We start from the raw sequence: 15,429 nt of genomic DNA on the forward strand, positions 1-15,429 counted from the left end.
TTCCTTCCTTCCTTCCTTCCTTCCTTCCTTCCTTCCTTCCTTCCTTCCTTCCTTCTCTCCCTCCAACCTTTCTTTGCTCACTCTCCCTGGACAGAACCTTGAGAACTATGTTGAATAGAATTGACAAGACAGGTCATTTTTTGTATTAATCTTGATGTTAAAAGGAAAGTTTCCAGTCTTCTACCTTTAAGTATGATCCTGGACTGTTTCTTCCGATAAATATTTTCATTTTATTTTGCATTTAGAAGTTGCAGTTTTAAGTACTATTAATAGAAAATAACAAATGCTTCCTAACAAATGAAAAAATAAGTATAAATACTGGAAAAATTGGCCTTATTAATATTATATACAGACTTTTACTTAATATATATTCCTTTGCAAATTAATTATATGACATTGTTTACAAGCATTAGCATTCACCAATCACTGAGCAGGGAGAACTGCAGCTGTTTCCTGCCTATACTCACATTTGAAAAAGTCCTTTAGTCCCTAACAGTGCAGCTGACATGCCACTGTCTTTTGGTCACGCTGAGACACTGCTGACATGCTGTTGTTTTGTCCCTTCATCTGAAGGTGCTTCTCTAGAGGAAATGTCCTTATGTGGCTTCCTCTCTTTGCTTTGATCTTCTTGCAGCTTCACAATTATGATTCAGATTTCTTCACTTTTTGTTCTCATTTGTGAGGGTGGAGACCAGTTCATCAAGTTCATAGAAAATTCAAAAGCTAGTACTGGATTCTCAAAAACGCTCTCTACTTACTGCAATACATGTACACCTCAATCACTGAAGCTGTTTTCCTGTGGTACTTTTGGATTAGAGCCTTTCATCACATCTTTGGAAAAACTCTTTTTAACTTCCCATTCTGCATCTAATTACTCTCTTAGAATTTTTACAACATTTGATCGAGAAGGGTGTTTGAGTGAGTCCATAAGTAGAATACAAGGTTGTTTACGGATAGTAGGCTTTAAGTGCCACTGTTGTATTTCTGAATTGCAGTTGTCTTCAGCAAGAAACCTGTCATCACTGCTGTCATCCTGGTTATCTTGGTCTTCTGAGAAGTCTATGAGTTCATCTAGAAGCTTACTGCCTTTGGCTGACTCATCACTATAGTTCATTCCAATATTGCTTAAGCCATCTGGATCATGTACAGAAGGGAAACATTCATCCTGTAGGCCGTTCTCACTTTCAGTCCTATCAACAACTTTATGGCATGAAGATTCTCCTTTATTTGACTCTTCATTCATGCTATTACCTTAAGACTATTCTCTTCTTTGTTTAGTTTTTGAGCATTTTATATGCATTGAGATGATGACGTGACTTCTTCCTCTGTATTTATTTTTTAGTATACTGTATTACATTGATGCATTCTTGTGTTTAAACAGTTTTCCATTCCTCAATACATTTCTCTTGGTATGGTATGTATTCTTTTTTTATGATTGTTCATTCAGTTTGCTATGGTTTGAAGATATTTGCATTCATAACCATAATGAGGTATTGCTCTTTCACTTTCTTGTGATATCTTTATCAAATTTTTAAGTCAGATTAATATTAGCCTCATAGGATGACCTAGCAAGTCTTTGCTTTTCTAATTTGGACTGGTTTATGAATATTTCATGTAAATTCTTTTTCATTTGACAGAATTAACCACTAAAGCCAGTGGGCCAAGGGCTGTATTTTGATACTTTGTTAATTACTAATCTATCTCTTCATTGTTACAGCTTGTTCAGATTTTCTCTTTCCTTTTTATTTCAGGAAAAAATGAAACAAAATTTCATAATGAGACAATAACAATAGTTAATACACTGTAAATCATTATCTTCTTGAATCTGTTTTGGAAGGTAGTGTCTTTGTAGGAACATGTCCATTTCAGGTAGGCTATCTAATTTATAGTTGTATTACTATTCATAGGGGTTCTTTGTCATCCTTTTTTATTTTCTTGTAATAGCATTAGTCTGTCTCCTCCCCTTCGTTTTAATAATTGAGCCAATTTTAAAATCTTGGTCAGTCTAGCTAGGATTTTGTTAATTTAGTTGATTATTTCAGAGAAACAACTTTTGGTTCATTGACTTCTTTATTGTTTTGTAGTCTTCATTTTATTTATTTTCAATGTAATGGCTATTGTTTAATTTCTTCTGCTCACTTCTGCTTGCCGTTAATTTTTAAATTTCTTTTTCATTAGTATAGGTTTGCAATAGACAATGAACAGAGCCATGTTGGAGTGTTGGTTCGTGCACACATTGCATTAATCCTTTTAAATTCCCCATCTTTCCATCTTCCCCTTCCCTATGTCTCATCATCCCTTTCCCATTTACAAAAGTTATATGTCCCTATTTCCTATTATTTTCTATTTGCTCATTTAATTCTTTATAGTTTGTGTTTCTCATACAAGAGAAATCATGTGATATTTAGGACTCTGTCACATTTTTTTAACTAAGGATTGATTTTAAAATTCATCCATATTCCTCCAAATGATTCCAATTTGTCCTTCTTATGCTTGAGTAGTACTCCACTGCTATATGTATTTACTAGATTTCCTTTATCAATTCATCTGTTGCTCAACATATAGTAAACTTCCAAAATTTAGCTATCATGAGTTTTCCTGCTGTAAACATGGGTATGCATGTACCTTGGTCAGTTTTCTCCCCTTTTTGAGACAAAATATCCAGTGCCCAAAATGAAAGAAGGAAAGGTTTATCTAGCTCACAGTTTGTGGAGGTTTCAGTCTATAATCAGCTGGCCCCAAGGCAGGTGGCATGCCAGGGGCAACACTTCAAGTGGCAGAAGACAACAAAAGCAGTGAGAGAAAAAGGGGGAGAAAAAAGGCTCTTTTCCCTCCTTATGTTGTATATCAGCTATCTGCCCACACCCATACCATCTCTGTGCTCTCCTCTTCCACAAGCTGAGGTTGTTCACAAAGTAAGTATCCTGTCCCCTGCTGAATGCCTTAGTTAAACTCTTAAACTTCTCAAGTTGATACAGTGAACAACATTTTAGAACCTTAAAGGCATATCCTTTTCACTCCAGGTTGTAGAACTGCTGAGTTACTTAGTTAAGCTTCAAGACTCTTCAAGTTGACACAATGTATCAACCATAAAAGCATATATCACTGTAAAATGATGTCTTTAACTTTTGGGGGATTATATCGATATGTGGAATCCTAGGTCTAGTAGAATTTCTAATTTTAATTTTTCGATGAATCTCCATACTGATTTCCATAGTGGTTGTACTAGTATAGTGTACACTCCCACCAACAATGTAGAAGAGTTCCTTTTTCTCTGCAGCCTTGCCTGCATTAGTTTTGTTTTGAATTGATTATAGCCATTCTTTCTAGAATAATACGGACTCCTAGTATCATTTTAATTTTCATTTTTGTAATCGCCAAACATGTTGAACATTAGTTTGCACACATATTGTCCATTCACATTTCTTTTCTAGAGAAGTAGCTATTCGTTTTGATTCTCAATGTTTTGACTGGATCTTTTATTTTGTGAGGTCTAATTCTTTGAGTTCTTTATATATACTAGTTAATAGTTCTCTGTCTAAGGTGTAGCTGGCAAATTTTATTTCATTTTGTAGGTTGTCTCTTCACTCTTTGGGTTGTTTCCTTTGCTCTGCAGAAGCTTTTTAATTTGATATCCTATTTGTTCACTCATATTATTTCTTGTGTAATTGGAGATCTCTTCAGAAAGTCTTTGTCTATACCTATGTCTTGATGAGTTTTACCTATTTTACCTTATAGCAGATTGTTTCTTTTTAATATCTAGATCTTTGATACATTGGGATTTTAATTTACTACATAGGAAGACCTATGGGTCTAGATTCAGTCTTCTGCATATGTAGAGCCACTTTGCCCAAACCATTTACTAAAGAGACTATTTTTCCTCCAGCATATATTTTTGGCCCCTTTGTCAAAGATCTAGGGCTAAAAGTGTCTGGATTTGTTTCTGCATCCTCTGTTCTGTTCCACTGATCCTCACGTTTGTTTTTGTGCCAGTAACCTGCTGGATTTTATCATTGCAGCTTTGTAATGTAATCTTTTGGTTATTAGTTCTAGAAGTTTTTGGCAGAATTTTTTGGTCTTCAATGTATACAGATGTGAGGTTGTGATGCCACCTGCTTTGCTTCTATTTCCCAGGCTAGCTTTTGCTATTCTTCCTCTTGTCTAGTTCCATACAAATTTTAGGTTTGGTTTTCTAGTTCTGTGAACAGTACTGTTGGTATTTTGATTGGGATTGCAAATCTGTTCATCAGTTTTGGAAATACAGCCATTTTGAAAACATTACATCTCCTATCTAGGAAGAAGGAATGTCTTTTCATTATCTCATATCTCCTCCTATCTCCTTTTTATTGTAGAGGTCTTTCACTTTCTTGGTCAATATCTAGGCATCTAATTTTTTTTGAGAGTGTAATAAATGGTATTGTTTTCTTGATTTCTTTCTGAGTGTTTTTATTGCTAGTGTTTAGGAATACATCATTTTTTCGTGTTAATTTTGCATCCTGTTACTTTACTTAATTTGGTTATTAGTTCTAGAAGCCTTTGGGTAGATGTTTTTGGGTCTTTGATTTACAGGATTATGTCATCTGTAAATAAGGATGGTCTGATTTACTTTTCTCTATATATCACTTCTATTTCTTTCTATTACTGACTTCTCTGGCTAAAGTATTGAGTACTTACTGTACAGGAATTTTGAGAGTGGAAAACCTTGCCTTGCTCCTAATTTGGGGAAATAAAGCATTTAAATTTTCCTTAGATAGAAGACAGGGCTGCTGCATGTGATTATGTACACAGAGACATCTGAAAGACAACAAGAGATCCTAATAAATTGATCCAATAGCTTCTGGCATATGACACAAAGAATATCCTAAACTAATTAGAATTAGAAAAAAATTAGAAGACAATACAAATAGCATAGAGAATCTATTTACACAAGTCGTACCAGACAATTTTCTAAGTATGGGAAAAGAACTCAAAATGCAGGTTAAGTGAACCACATAGAAACTCAACTGCCCACAAGCAATAAGTAGCTTTTAATGAATGTTTTGACATTATATTTAAAATCGCAGAAGGCCAACACAGGGACAGAATTTTAAAACCTTGTAGAGAAAAACAGCAGCAGCAACAAATCAGCTCTAAAAGTTAAGCTAATGGAATTACTGTAGAATTCTCAACACAAATCTCAAAGGTGAGGAGAGCTTAGAGGGAAGTTCTTTAAGTCCTAAAAGAAAACAGATTTAAACCCAGATTAGTATATCCTGCAAAATTATCTTTCAAGGTGATTAGAACAATTAGGACCTTGCATGATTAAGAGCATCTTAAGAAATTCATGATTACTTGGGCTGGGGATTTAGCTCAGCGGCAAAAAGCGCCTGCCTGGCAAGCGCAAGGTCGTCAGTTCGGTTCCTGGTACCGGAGAAAAACCAAAAAAGAAATTCATGATTACCAAACCAACATTACAAAACATACTGAAGGATATCCAAGGAAGAGACAGTGAGGACATAAATGACAAAGGATCTACTGGAATGGATATAGCAATCAGAGAGAACAATTAAGCAAAGAGAGAAATAAAGGAATTGATAATGAGAAACCAATACAATCGTAAGAATCAATACCTTTGATTAATAACTTGATGTTGGGGGTGGGGATAAAGGAAGGGACAAACCAGTAAGAAGGAAAGAAGAGAAGAGAAATATCGCTGAGGAAAGCAGACAGGATATAAGACTATTGGAATTATTTTTAGACCTGAACTAAAGGGAGGGAATTAGAACTTGTTGGAGTGGGAGCAGTGCTGCAGACAGAAGGAAATGTAATTGTAGATGGAGAGAAGCTATGAGAATGTTGGAACGTATTAATATGTGGATAGTTAGCTTATGTTTGCATCCTTTATGCACGTTTTGGTGAGGGAGACCCGGACATGCCCATGAAAAGTACTATGTAGTTTAGAGCACTAGTTTATTCTTAGTCTCCTTTGCACATATACAGACACTTCCTATAAATATGCTACGCATAAGGAGGAAAAGAAGAGAAAGAAGGTAAACGAATAAGACAGAGAAGCAAAGGAGGAAGAGGACAAGAAAAAATGAGAAATAACACCTTCCAAAAATCCCTATTAAGGGGCTGGGGATTTAGCTCAGCGGCACAGCGCCTGCCTGGCAAGCGCAAGGTTGTGAGTTCGATTCCTGGTACTGGAAAAAAACAAAAACAAAACCAAATCCATATTAAGACATCATCACAGTTCTATTTATGTTGCAGTCCAAGTTCAACTAGTGACTTTGGGAAGCTTTGACCTCTAGGGGGGGCTTGGATGGACTTCTGAGCCTGCCGCTGTCCCTCTTCCTCTGTGTTATTCAGGAAGCTGCTATATCTACAAGTTAACTTCTCCACAGTCCTTCTTAGTCCACAATGCACTGCCTGCTATTACAGAGTTGGTCCCTCTGTGGTCTGCCCAGCTGCTCACCAATGAACAAGGAGGCTTGTTGATCTGGATGTCCCTCTAAACGCACCTCCCCACTTTAAGTGCTATATGTAGCCACCTGTAGATCTTTGCCTCTGCCTTAATGTCCAATTTACAGAGGTAGTTCAATGAGGCGTGATGCAGTGTGATTGGTTTAGTACCTAGTTTTTTGCCGGTTTCCACTAGGACCTTCTTGATCCCTTCTCCCTTTGCTTCAAAAGGCTAACCTGGAGCTGGCTCTGTAGTCTCTCTCCATAAGCCTTTCGCTAAGTGTGGCACTGAACCTCCTCTAGAGAGGATGCCTCCCTTCAGCTTTCTACCTACTCAGGCTCTGCTGCATCCAGCAGCTCCCCAGCATGGGAACGTAGGGACTTCATGAGGCCACCTGATGGGGGAAGATGAGCAGTGGACAGCATGTCCAATGGCAGAAACACTCCTAGTGTTTCTGGGGAAGAATGGGTAAGTGCCTATTCCAGGGCTTATTGGTCTTCTCTGTCCCAAGATCTCACCATTCTCCTTGTTTTATTTATCATGAACATTTCCCTTATAGTTAAATTTTCTTTTGGTGGTATCATAGTTAATGCAGTTTAATAATTATATCCTAGTTCTTTTCAGTTTCGTAAAGAAGATGATGATTACCTGACACATTTCTATGATCATTCCATGTCATTTCTCTACTATGTTTAGATAGAATTATGTCTATGAATATTTCTGTAAAGTAGTTGTTTGGTTTTAATCTTTCTGCATGTGTGTTTCTTTACTCTTTGAAGCTAATGTATGTTGACCTTATGGCAAATCCATCTCATTTTCAAATCTAGTGCATACAAATAGCAGTTTTATATGGTATCTAATGCCTTATTTTCTGGCTCAAACTTCCGGATTATGTATTTGTTTCTATCACTGATTAGCTGTGGACTTTGGGAAGTTACTTAAGCTAGGGTTCTTCATCTTACAATGGTACTAAAAATAGTAGCTTCCCCACAACATATTTTTTGATGCCAAATAATTCATTTGTACTACTTTTTACTCTACCTGGGCATGTATTTACAATCTGTAAAAATTAATGCTACATGTACTCTGACAAGTGAGAATGGATACGAGCTACAAATTGACATTGGCTGAATATTGGCTTTCCTGGATAGAGCAATAAAGAGCTCAGTGAGATGCTAGTTACTGTCTTAGTTGTAATAATAATGATGATGCATATAAGAGGCATAAGAATGATGATGTCTGTTTAGGCAAGCAGTTACTGAACTATTCAATGCTTCACACAGGCATTAAAATTAACATAGGCGTGAACTTTATATTTGTTCTGAAATGTTTGATTCTGCTGTAATATGAATATCAAACACATTGAAAGTGATTTATGAAGACACAAAAAAGAGCTTGTACTTTAAATCTGATTCTATTTACTTCAGATTAAAATAGAATTTCAATTAAATTTCAAATTTTCTTGTCTAAAGAAGATACAGTACAAATTTATGCAAATTAATGTAAAGTTCTATTTTTATTCACTTTACTCTTTATTTATGTATTTATTTATAGTGGTACTGGGGATGAAACCTAGGCCTTTGCACTGAGCTACATCTCCAGCACTGTGTTACTTTATATTTTGAGATAAGAGTCTCATTAAGTCTTTACGTTGTCCAGGTGAAGTTTGAACTTGTAGTGCTCCTGGGATTATAGGCATGCACCACCATCCCTAATTAATTTATCTTCTTGAAGTAAAGATTTCTTGCCACATCATTTTTATAGTTATTGACTCTGTTATTAAGTGCAAATATATTTGAACACATTTAACATTCTTTATCAAAACTATTATTCAGTTTTTTATGGAACTTAATAGCCATACCATTCATGTGAATCTTTAAGAAATATTTCCCTGCTTAGCTAAAATTTTTTATGTTTCATATTATCTGTCCTTCTTGCTATTGTAGAGGTTAAGGTAAAATTTCCGCATAGAATTTATAGTATATATTCTCTTGCATTAATAGTTTGAGATATATGAGTTATCTATTAAATAATACTTGAGATGATCTCTTTGGACTTTGCCAGGATCCAGATTTTATAAGTTATGTCTTGTTAGCCATCATTGCTTGCTATTTTTATGTAGATATTTGTAATGGTTTTTACTGTTTTCTTTAGCTTGCCAGTGTAATGGACATAGCACTTGCATCAATAATAATGTGTGTGAACAGTGCAAAAACCTCACCACGGGAAAACAGTGTCAAGACTGCATGCCAGGTTATTATGGAGATCCAACAAATGGAGGACAATGTACAGGTAAGTATTTCTCTTTTGCTTCAATATATTCTTACTAAATATATTAAGTGAAGATATCTTGACTATATTGGAAACATATTGAAAGAAAATTCACAAAGTGGTAACTTTTTGTGAAGAATACATATTACTAAAGAAAAATGTTTCTTTTCAGTTTCAGTATTTTTGAAAAGTAATATAAACTTGTTAGAAACTCTGTAAAGTATAAAATTTCTGTGGTATATCTGTTTTAAAATATTTTTTGAATTAAAAATAAATACATATGTATTATAGGAAATTCATCAAATGCATAGAAACAAAATTACTTATAATGTCACTATTTAAAAATAATCATTGCTGAGAGTTCACTTTGTAACAGCAGGTAATTGTATTGACTTTTTTTTTTTTTTTGGTTTTTTTTCTCCTGTACCGGGAACTGAACTCACGACCTTGCGCTTGCCAGGCAGGCGCTTTTGCTGCTGAGCTAAATCCCCAGCCCCTTGTATTGACTTTTAAAATAGGAAATGATGAAAGTTTATAGGTATATGTCTCACATAATGTAATGTGTATTTTTGTACAGTGTGGCAGTATATCACAGTGTTTAAGAAAATGGGTTTGTAATCATATTGGGCTAACATTTTAAATATTCACTGTTTCAATCTATAATATTAGTAACTAACATCTCAGTGCTTCATTCTCCTCATATGTAAAAGACACATGATAGTACTTCATCGGATCATTGTAAAGATCAAAGAAGGTCATCTGTAATACTGCCTTAAGCACTGGCACACATGAAAAGAGCTTTGTAAGAGCTAGTGTTACTGTCACATTTTTATTCACTAAACTCCACCTTCCTCTGTCTGCCTCTCTACCTTGCTGATTCTTTTCCTTGCAAAGAATATTGGACCTTTACATTTCCTTTTAAAGTGGAATTTTATCATAATCCTTTTTTATTCTCTAGATTGGACCTCGCCATTTCAATTTGTTTTATCTTCTTTCTTTAAAGGAAGATTGCACACGTAGAATCCACAGAAAGAACTCCAGGTGTTGGCTATGGAAAGAGGGCTTTAAGACAGAGTAGACTACTAGGCTTCATCTTGATACATTTTTTAATACTAACTTTTAAAAATATATATTTGTGGGCCACTCCCTAAAATAGTTAAATCAGTATCTGAGTTGAGATTATAGGGTGAATCTTGGGGCTTTGTTCTTTTTAAGTTTTCTGGGTGACTATGATATGCAGTCAGGCTTGACAGACAAGGTAACAACAGACTGATTTCAGTCTTTGAGTCAAACTTGATCAGGCAATAGTAGGTTTCATGGTAAGGACAGGTGAAAGGAAGCTTATGATAAGGAATTTTCTCACCCACTGGAAAGTCTAATGTGGATAAATTGGCTAAGATTTAGCATTTTCTATGTTTTAGGTACTGTACTTTATATTCATTACTTTATATGAATGTACAACTTTATGGAAGATGTTACTTTGATCCCTCTTTTACATATGGAAACAAGTGTGCAAAGAAATTAGGTGAAATACCTAAGATCATATAGCTAGTAAGGAAAAAAAATATCTGATTCACTCATTGGATGCCATGTCCCATACATCCTGGGAGGTCCTGAGAGGGCGTGACAGGAGATTAAGAAAAGACAAGATGCATCATAACACAAAAACAATACAAGCAATACAGAATTTCAGACCAGGTGATAGGAAATTAACAATGGTTGTTGTATTACATATTGATATCTTCAAATTGGTTTCTCAGGTAAACAAATATAGACATATAAGATTGGTAAAACACTTAAGCATTAATTGTTCCTTTTAATAGAGCAATAAGTCAGTTGTACAACTACATTAGCTATCCTGTGTATACATATATGCGTATTTTTACCTTTCTTTCTTTTCTCTTTTCCCTCATCTCAGTTGTTCTTTCCTTTTGAGCAGTTTCCTTTCATTTCACAATGTCTATTGTACCTCCTAGATTTTATTCACTCTTTCAGGTTCTTTCATTAGTGAGACAATATGGTGTTTACTCATGCGAGTCTGATTTATTTCACTTGTGAGTATGGTCTCTAGTTGTGTCCATTTACCTATAAAAGCCTCGAGTTTATCTTTATAGCTGAGTAATATTCCATTATATTGTGTTATTTTCTAAATATATGTGTGTTTGTTAATATGTTTTTGTTCTTTTATCTTTAAAAGAAAAAAAAAAAGAACAAAAGGACTCATAAAAGGAAAGCTGGGACTGGGCAGGATGCGATCTCTTGCAGTGACAACCCAGGCTGGTCTGCATTTTATTTATACACAGTAAAAAGTGAGGGAGCACAGTGGGGTCAAAAATGGAAGGTCTCAGTATTTTGTTGAGAACACTGAAAGTGAAACATTCTCAGAGCTAGCTGTGCTGTAGTTAACGGGAACATCAAGGCCAGACACCTGCTGATATGCAGCTGAACTAGAGGTCAGCTTATTTACATGGTCTACCTCCGGCATTCCATGTTCCTGGGACTGGCTTTGCTCTAGCCCCAAGGAGTTCGCCAACCTCTGCCTCAGCTGTAGCTTAGCTGCTCCCCACAACTGAATGCACTTCCCCCATTGCAGAAGTTCCATTAATATGGACAGGAGTGATTCAGGAGATCTTACCTAGAAGTTACAGTGTAGGGCTGTGTCCAGTAGTTATACAAGGCACGGTGATTGTGGGTGCAGTAAAATTCACAAAATTTTGAGTCCATCTACTAGAGGCATAGTGTTTGTTATTTTATGTTTATTTAGTAAAATTTAGTATTTATAACACTTTTTTTAACCATGAGCTAAGAATTTCACTGGAGCCAAAGTGTATTTTAGATAGATCATTTTTATACTTTAATATATAGCTTCCACAACTTAAAAATAAATCTGAGATGTTTTCATTCACATTACAATTTATATATCTAAACTCTCCTTCATTTAATGTATACTCATGTATGTTTTATTTTACTTCTAGGAAAATGATTCCATGTATATTTTCAACTTATTTTATAAACTGAATATTTATGAGTTTATCAGGTTTTTGTTCTATAATTTATCTTAGTATATTTCTGTTCATATTTATAATAGTGCTTCTAATCATAGTCCCGATTCTAGACTATTAAGATTTTTGAGTCAAGGTGAAATCCATATAACAAATTTAACTTTTTCAAGTATATAATCCAGTAGCATTTAGTACATTTATAATATTATGCAGCCATCACTTTTATCTTCTTTATCAACATTTTAATTGTGTACTTGGTAAGCAGTCACCACCGCCCTTGGGAATGACTAATCTACTTTCTGTCTTTAAGAATGTACTCATCCTCGATATTTTACCTAAATGGAATCATAGAGTATACATATCCTATTGTGACTCACTTCTTTCGCTTGGTATAACATTTTGGATGTTTGTTCTTGTTATAGCATGTATCAATACATTTACTTTTGTGACTGAATATTGTTCTTTGTATTTATATACCACTGTAATTTATGTACTCATTCATGGGCATATAGATTTTTTTCACCCTTTTGACCATTGTGAATAGTGCTGTTGTGAATATTACTGTCCTAGTCCCTGAATATATCTGATCAACTTCTTTGTGTATATACCTATGGGTGGAAGTACTGGGTCATGTGGTAATTCTCTGTTTTTTTCAGGAACTGAAAATTGTTTTGCCTAGTAACTAGTGCTTGCACCATTTTATATTCCTAAAAGCAGTGCAAATGCTTCCAATTTCTCCATATCTTCACCCACACTTTTAATTTATTTTTCTACTTTTAGCTTTGTGGATATGAAGTGATATCTTGCTGTTTTGATTTATATTTTCCTAATGATTAAATGATATTGAATATCTTTCATGAGTTTATTCAATATTGTATATTATTGTATATCTTCTTTGGGGAAATATCTTGGGGAAAGACTTTTGCTTGTAAAAAATTGTTTTTTAACATTATGGTAAAGTGTACATCACACGAAATTTATCATTTTAACCTCTTTGGGAGTGAGGGGACTTTGAAGCCATGGGTCCTCTATTACTAAGCTATATCACCAGCCCTTTTTATTTTTGTACTCTAAGCAGAATCTCACTAAGTTGCCCAGGCTGGCCCCAAACTTGTTATCTCCCTGCTTTGGGCTCCCAAGTAGCTATGATTACAGACTTGTGCCACCACACCTGGCTGAACCATTTTTAGGTGTATAGTTCAGTGGCATTAAGTGCTTTTACAGTTCTCTGCACTCACCATCACTAGCCTCAAAAACTGTTCTCACCATGCAAAACTAAAACTGTACTTGTCATTCAATTACTCTCCATTTGCCCCTCCTCCTCTCAACCCCTGGGTACCACCATTCTACTTAATGTCTTTGTGATTTTGACTACTCTAAGTACCTCCTGTAGGTGGAATCATATAGTTTGGGTCCTATTTTTTTTATTTCACTTGGTATAATATCCTTACCATGTTTACAATGCCCTTCCTTTTTAAGGCTGTGTTATATTTTGTAATATATATATATATATATATCGATCCATTTATCCGTTGAGACACTGGGATTGTTTCTGTCTCTTGGCTGTTGTGAATAACGCTGCAGTGAGTTTAGGCGTGTAAATGCCTGCTGAGTCCTTGCGTGTGTTCCTGTGCTCCTTGCCATTTGTGGGACATCTTTAGAGAAATGTCTGTTCAAACCTTTTCCCATTTTAAAAATGGATTTTGTTTTGTTTTTGATTTTGGATTATAATAGTACTTTATATATTCTAAATGCTAGGCCCTGATCCCATATATGATCTTGAAATATTTTCTTCCTTTTTGTAGGTTCTGCTTTTACTTTTTTATATTTATTTTTTGCTTTTAGTTTCTTAATAGCGACTTTTTTTTTCAGTATCCATAAAGTTGTTTTAGAACAGTCACGTTCTTTCACTGACATGCATTTTGCTTCTGTACTACTATGGCAGAATGCAGTAGTTAGCAGAGCCCGTGCATCTCACACAAAGCCTGAAATATTTACTGTGTGGCCCTTTGCAGAAGCTTGCTGAGCCCTGTTCTAGCAAGTTGCCAGGGAACATTTGGATGACTATATCTGTGAAATACTTTAGATTAGTATAATAGGTTTTATCATTGTCAGGAAGAAGCTTTCAGAAATATGTTTCCTTTTGGAGATGATCCATTCCTTGTTGTTTAAAACTAGTTCTGTTTTTTCCACATTAGATTTGTTATTAACGTTACATATCTGGCAAGCTGAGACACAATGTCCTGAAAAATTAACTGGAATGAAAGATAAATACTTATCTTACTCTTGCATATTATCTGGTTGTTTTATGAAACTTTAAATAATTCTTAGCAGGTTCCATGTCTTCTAAAGTTACCAAGATCATATTTTGCTATCTCTGACATTTCTATTGCAAAGTGATATGTAAAAGTCATTTTTATTTTTTAGGGCTACATTAGTCACTTAACTAAGCAATTTATAAAAACATAAGGTATAAGTTTATTACCTTTTTCATTTTTAATTCACCCTATTGATAAAAACTCATTTTAAAAACTAGAATATAGATTTGTTAAAATTCCGAGTCTGTGACAATATTAAGGAAAAGAAGGAAATAGATTGACATTTGAAGTGTAAGGCTTTAAATATATTGCAATTATATGTATTTTGAAAAATTAACCCAGTGAAGACAAGTTAATATTGTTGTCCATCTTATATAAATATATTTGTGGATTTTCTTTGAAATGTCATTAGATATGACATTTGTGGTTAGTTTCTTATTATAACTATTGAAAGTACTTTATTATATATTATATATTAAATATATAATTTATATACTACATATATAATATAATGTATACATATAAAATTTTTCACTATGAAATAATGCAATAGTGGTATTGGCTTTGGCATCATACTGTTTGGTTCCATATCCTGATAATGCCACTGTCACATTGGTTAAATTATTTAATCTTTTAGTGTCTCAGTTTCCTCAGCTATAAAATGTAGCTAATTTAATTTATCTTGTTATACTGAGTCTTAAATAAGATACTTTATATATGAAGTAATGTGTGCTTCTTGTAAATCTTAACATCCCAGTGCTAGCTATTATTGTGATATTATGATCACCATTTATAACATAAAAAGGTCGAATATGTTTAAAAATGAATGACTCAGACTTTTGATAGTATTATTTTTCTTATATTATCTCTAATCTGACTTACATATTGTAGTCAAAGAATAATGAAAGTTTCTTTGAACAGAATAATTTAATACATTAATTATGGTACTTTGCATTGAAAGATTATCCTCAGAATACACAAATAATGATTGAATGCATGCAAAATGCAATGTATTGTGTTAGGAACTAAACTTGTACACATTGTAAGAATACTATATGTTATGAAGAAAATGCATGATAGAATTAGAGAGATTAATTCTGATTGAAGGATCTGAGAATGTCTGAAAGAAGAATTTATTCAGTAGGTCCATGAGAATTGAGGGCAATTTGAAAACTTCAATTTTACCTGATTATTATTAGTTTCATGTTTTTCAGTATAATTTGCTCTTAATATTAAGCAACTAAGCTATACTATTATTAGTCATAAAAATATTTTAGTGTTTTATTATGTGTTTATATAATTACTTGTTTTCAAATGTACTATAACAAAAATATTTCTCTAAATCATAAAACATAGATTTTATTCTTACATGGCTAATAGTTTTCTTCTTCCAGGT

General features: G+C 34.1%; 1 protein-coding gene across 1 annotated transcript in view; it reads left to right on the forward strand.

Annotated features, from left to right (window-relative positions):
* Atrnl1 (attractin-like 1) overlaps window positions 1–15,429 on the forward strand; it is a gene marked incomplete at its 5' end in the record, with an annotated part of 750,654 nt that overhangs the window by 231,307 nt on the left and 503,918 nt on the right. Inside the window, 1 exon segment of the mRNA XM_013515898.1 lies at window positions 8,597–8,734. Within this exon segment, the coding sequence (XP_013371352.1) occupies window positions 8,597–8,734 (138 nt within the window).

This window comes from Chinchilla lanigera, unplaced genomic scaffold, assembly GCF_000276665.1.
Source record: "Chinchilla lanigera isolate Chin_1 unplaced genomic scaffold, ChiLan1.0 scaffold00030, whole genome shotgun sequence".
Taxonomy (NCBI): Eukaryota; Metazoa; Chordata; class Mammalia; order Rodentia; family Chinchillidae; genus Chinchilla; species Chinchilla lanigera.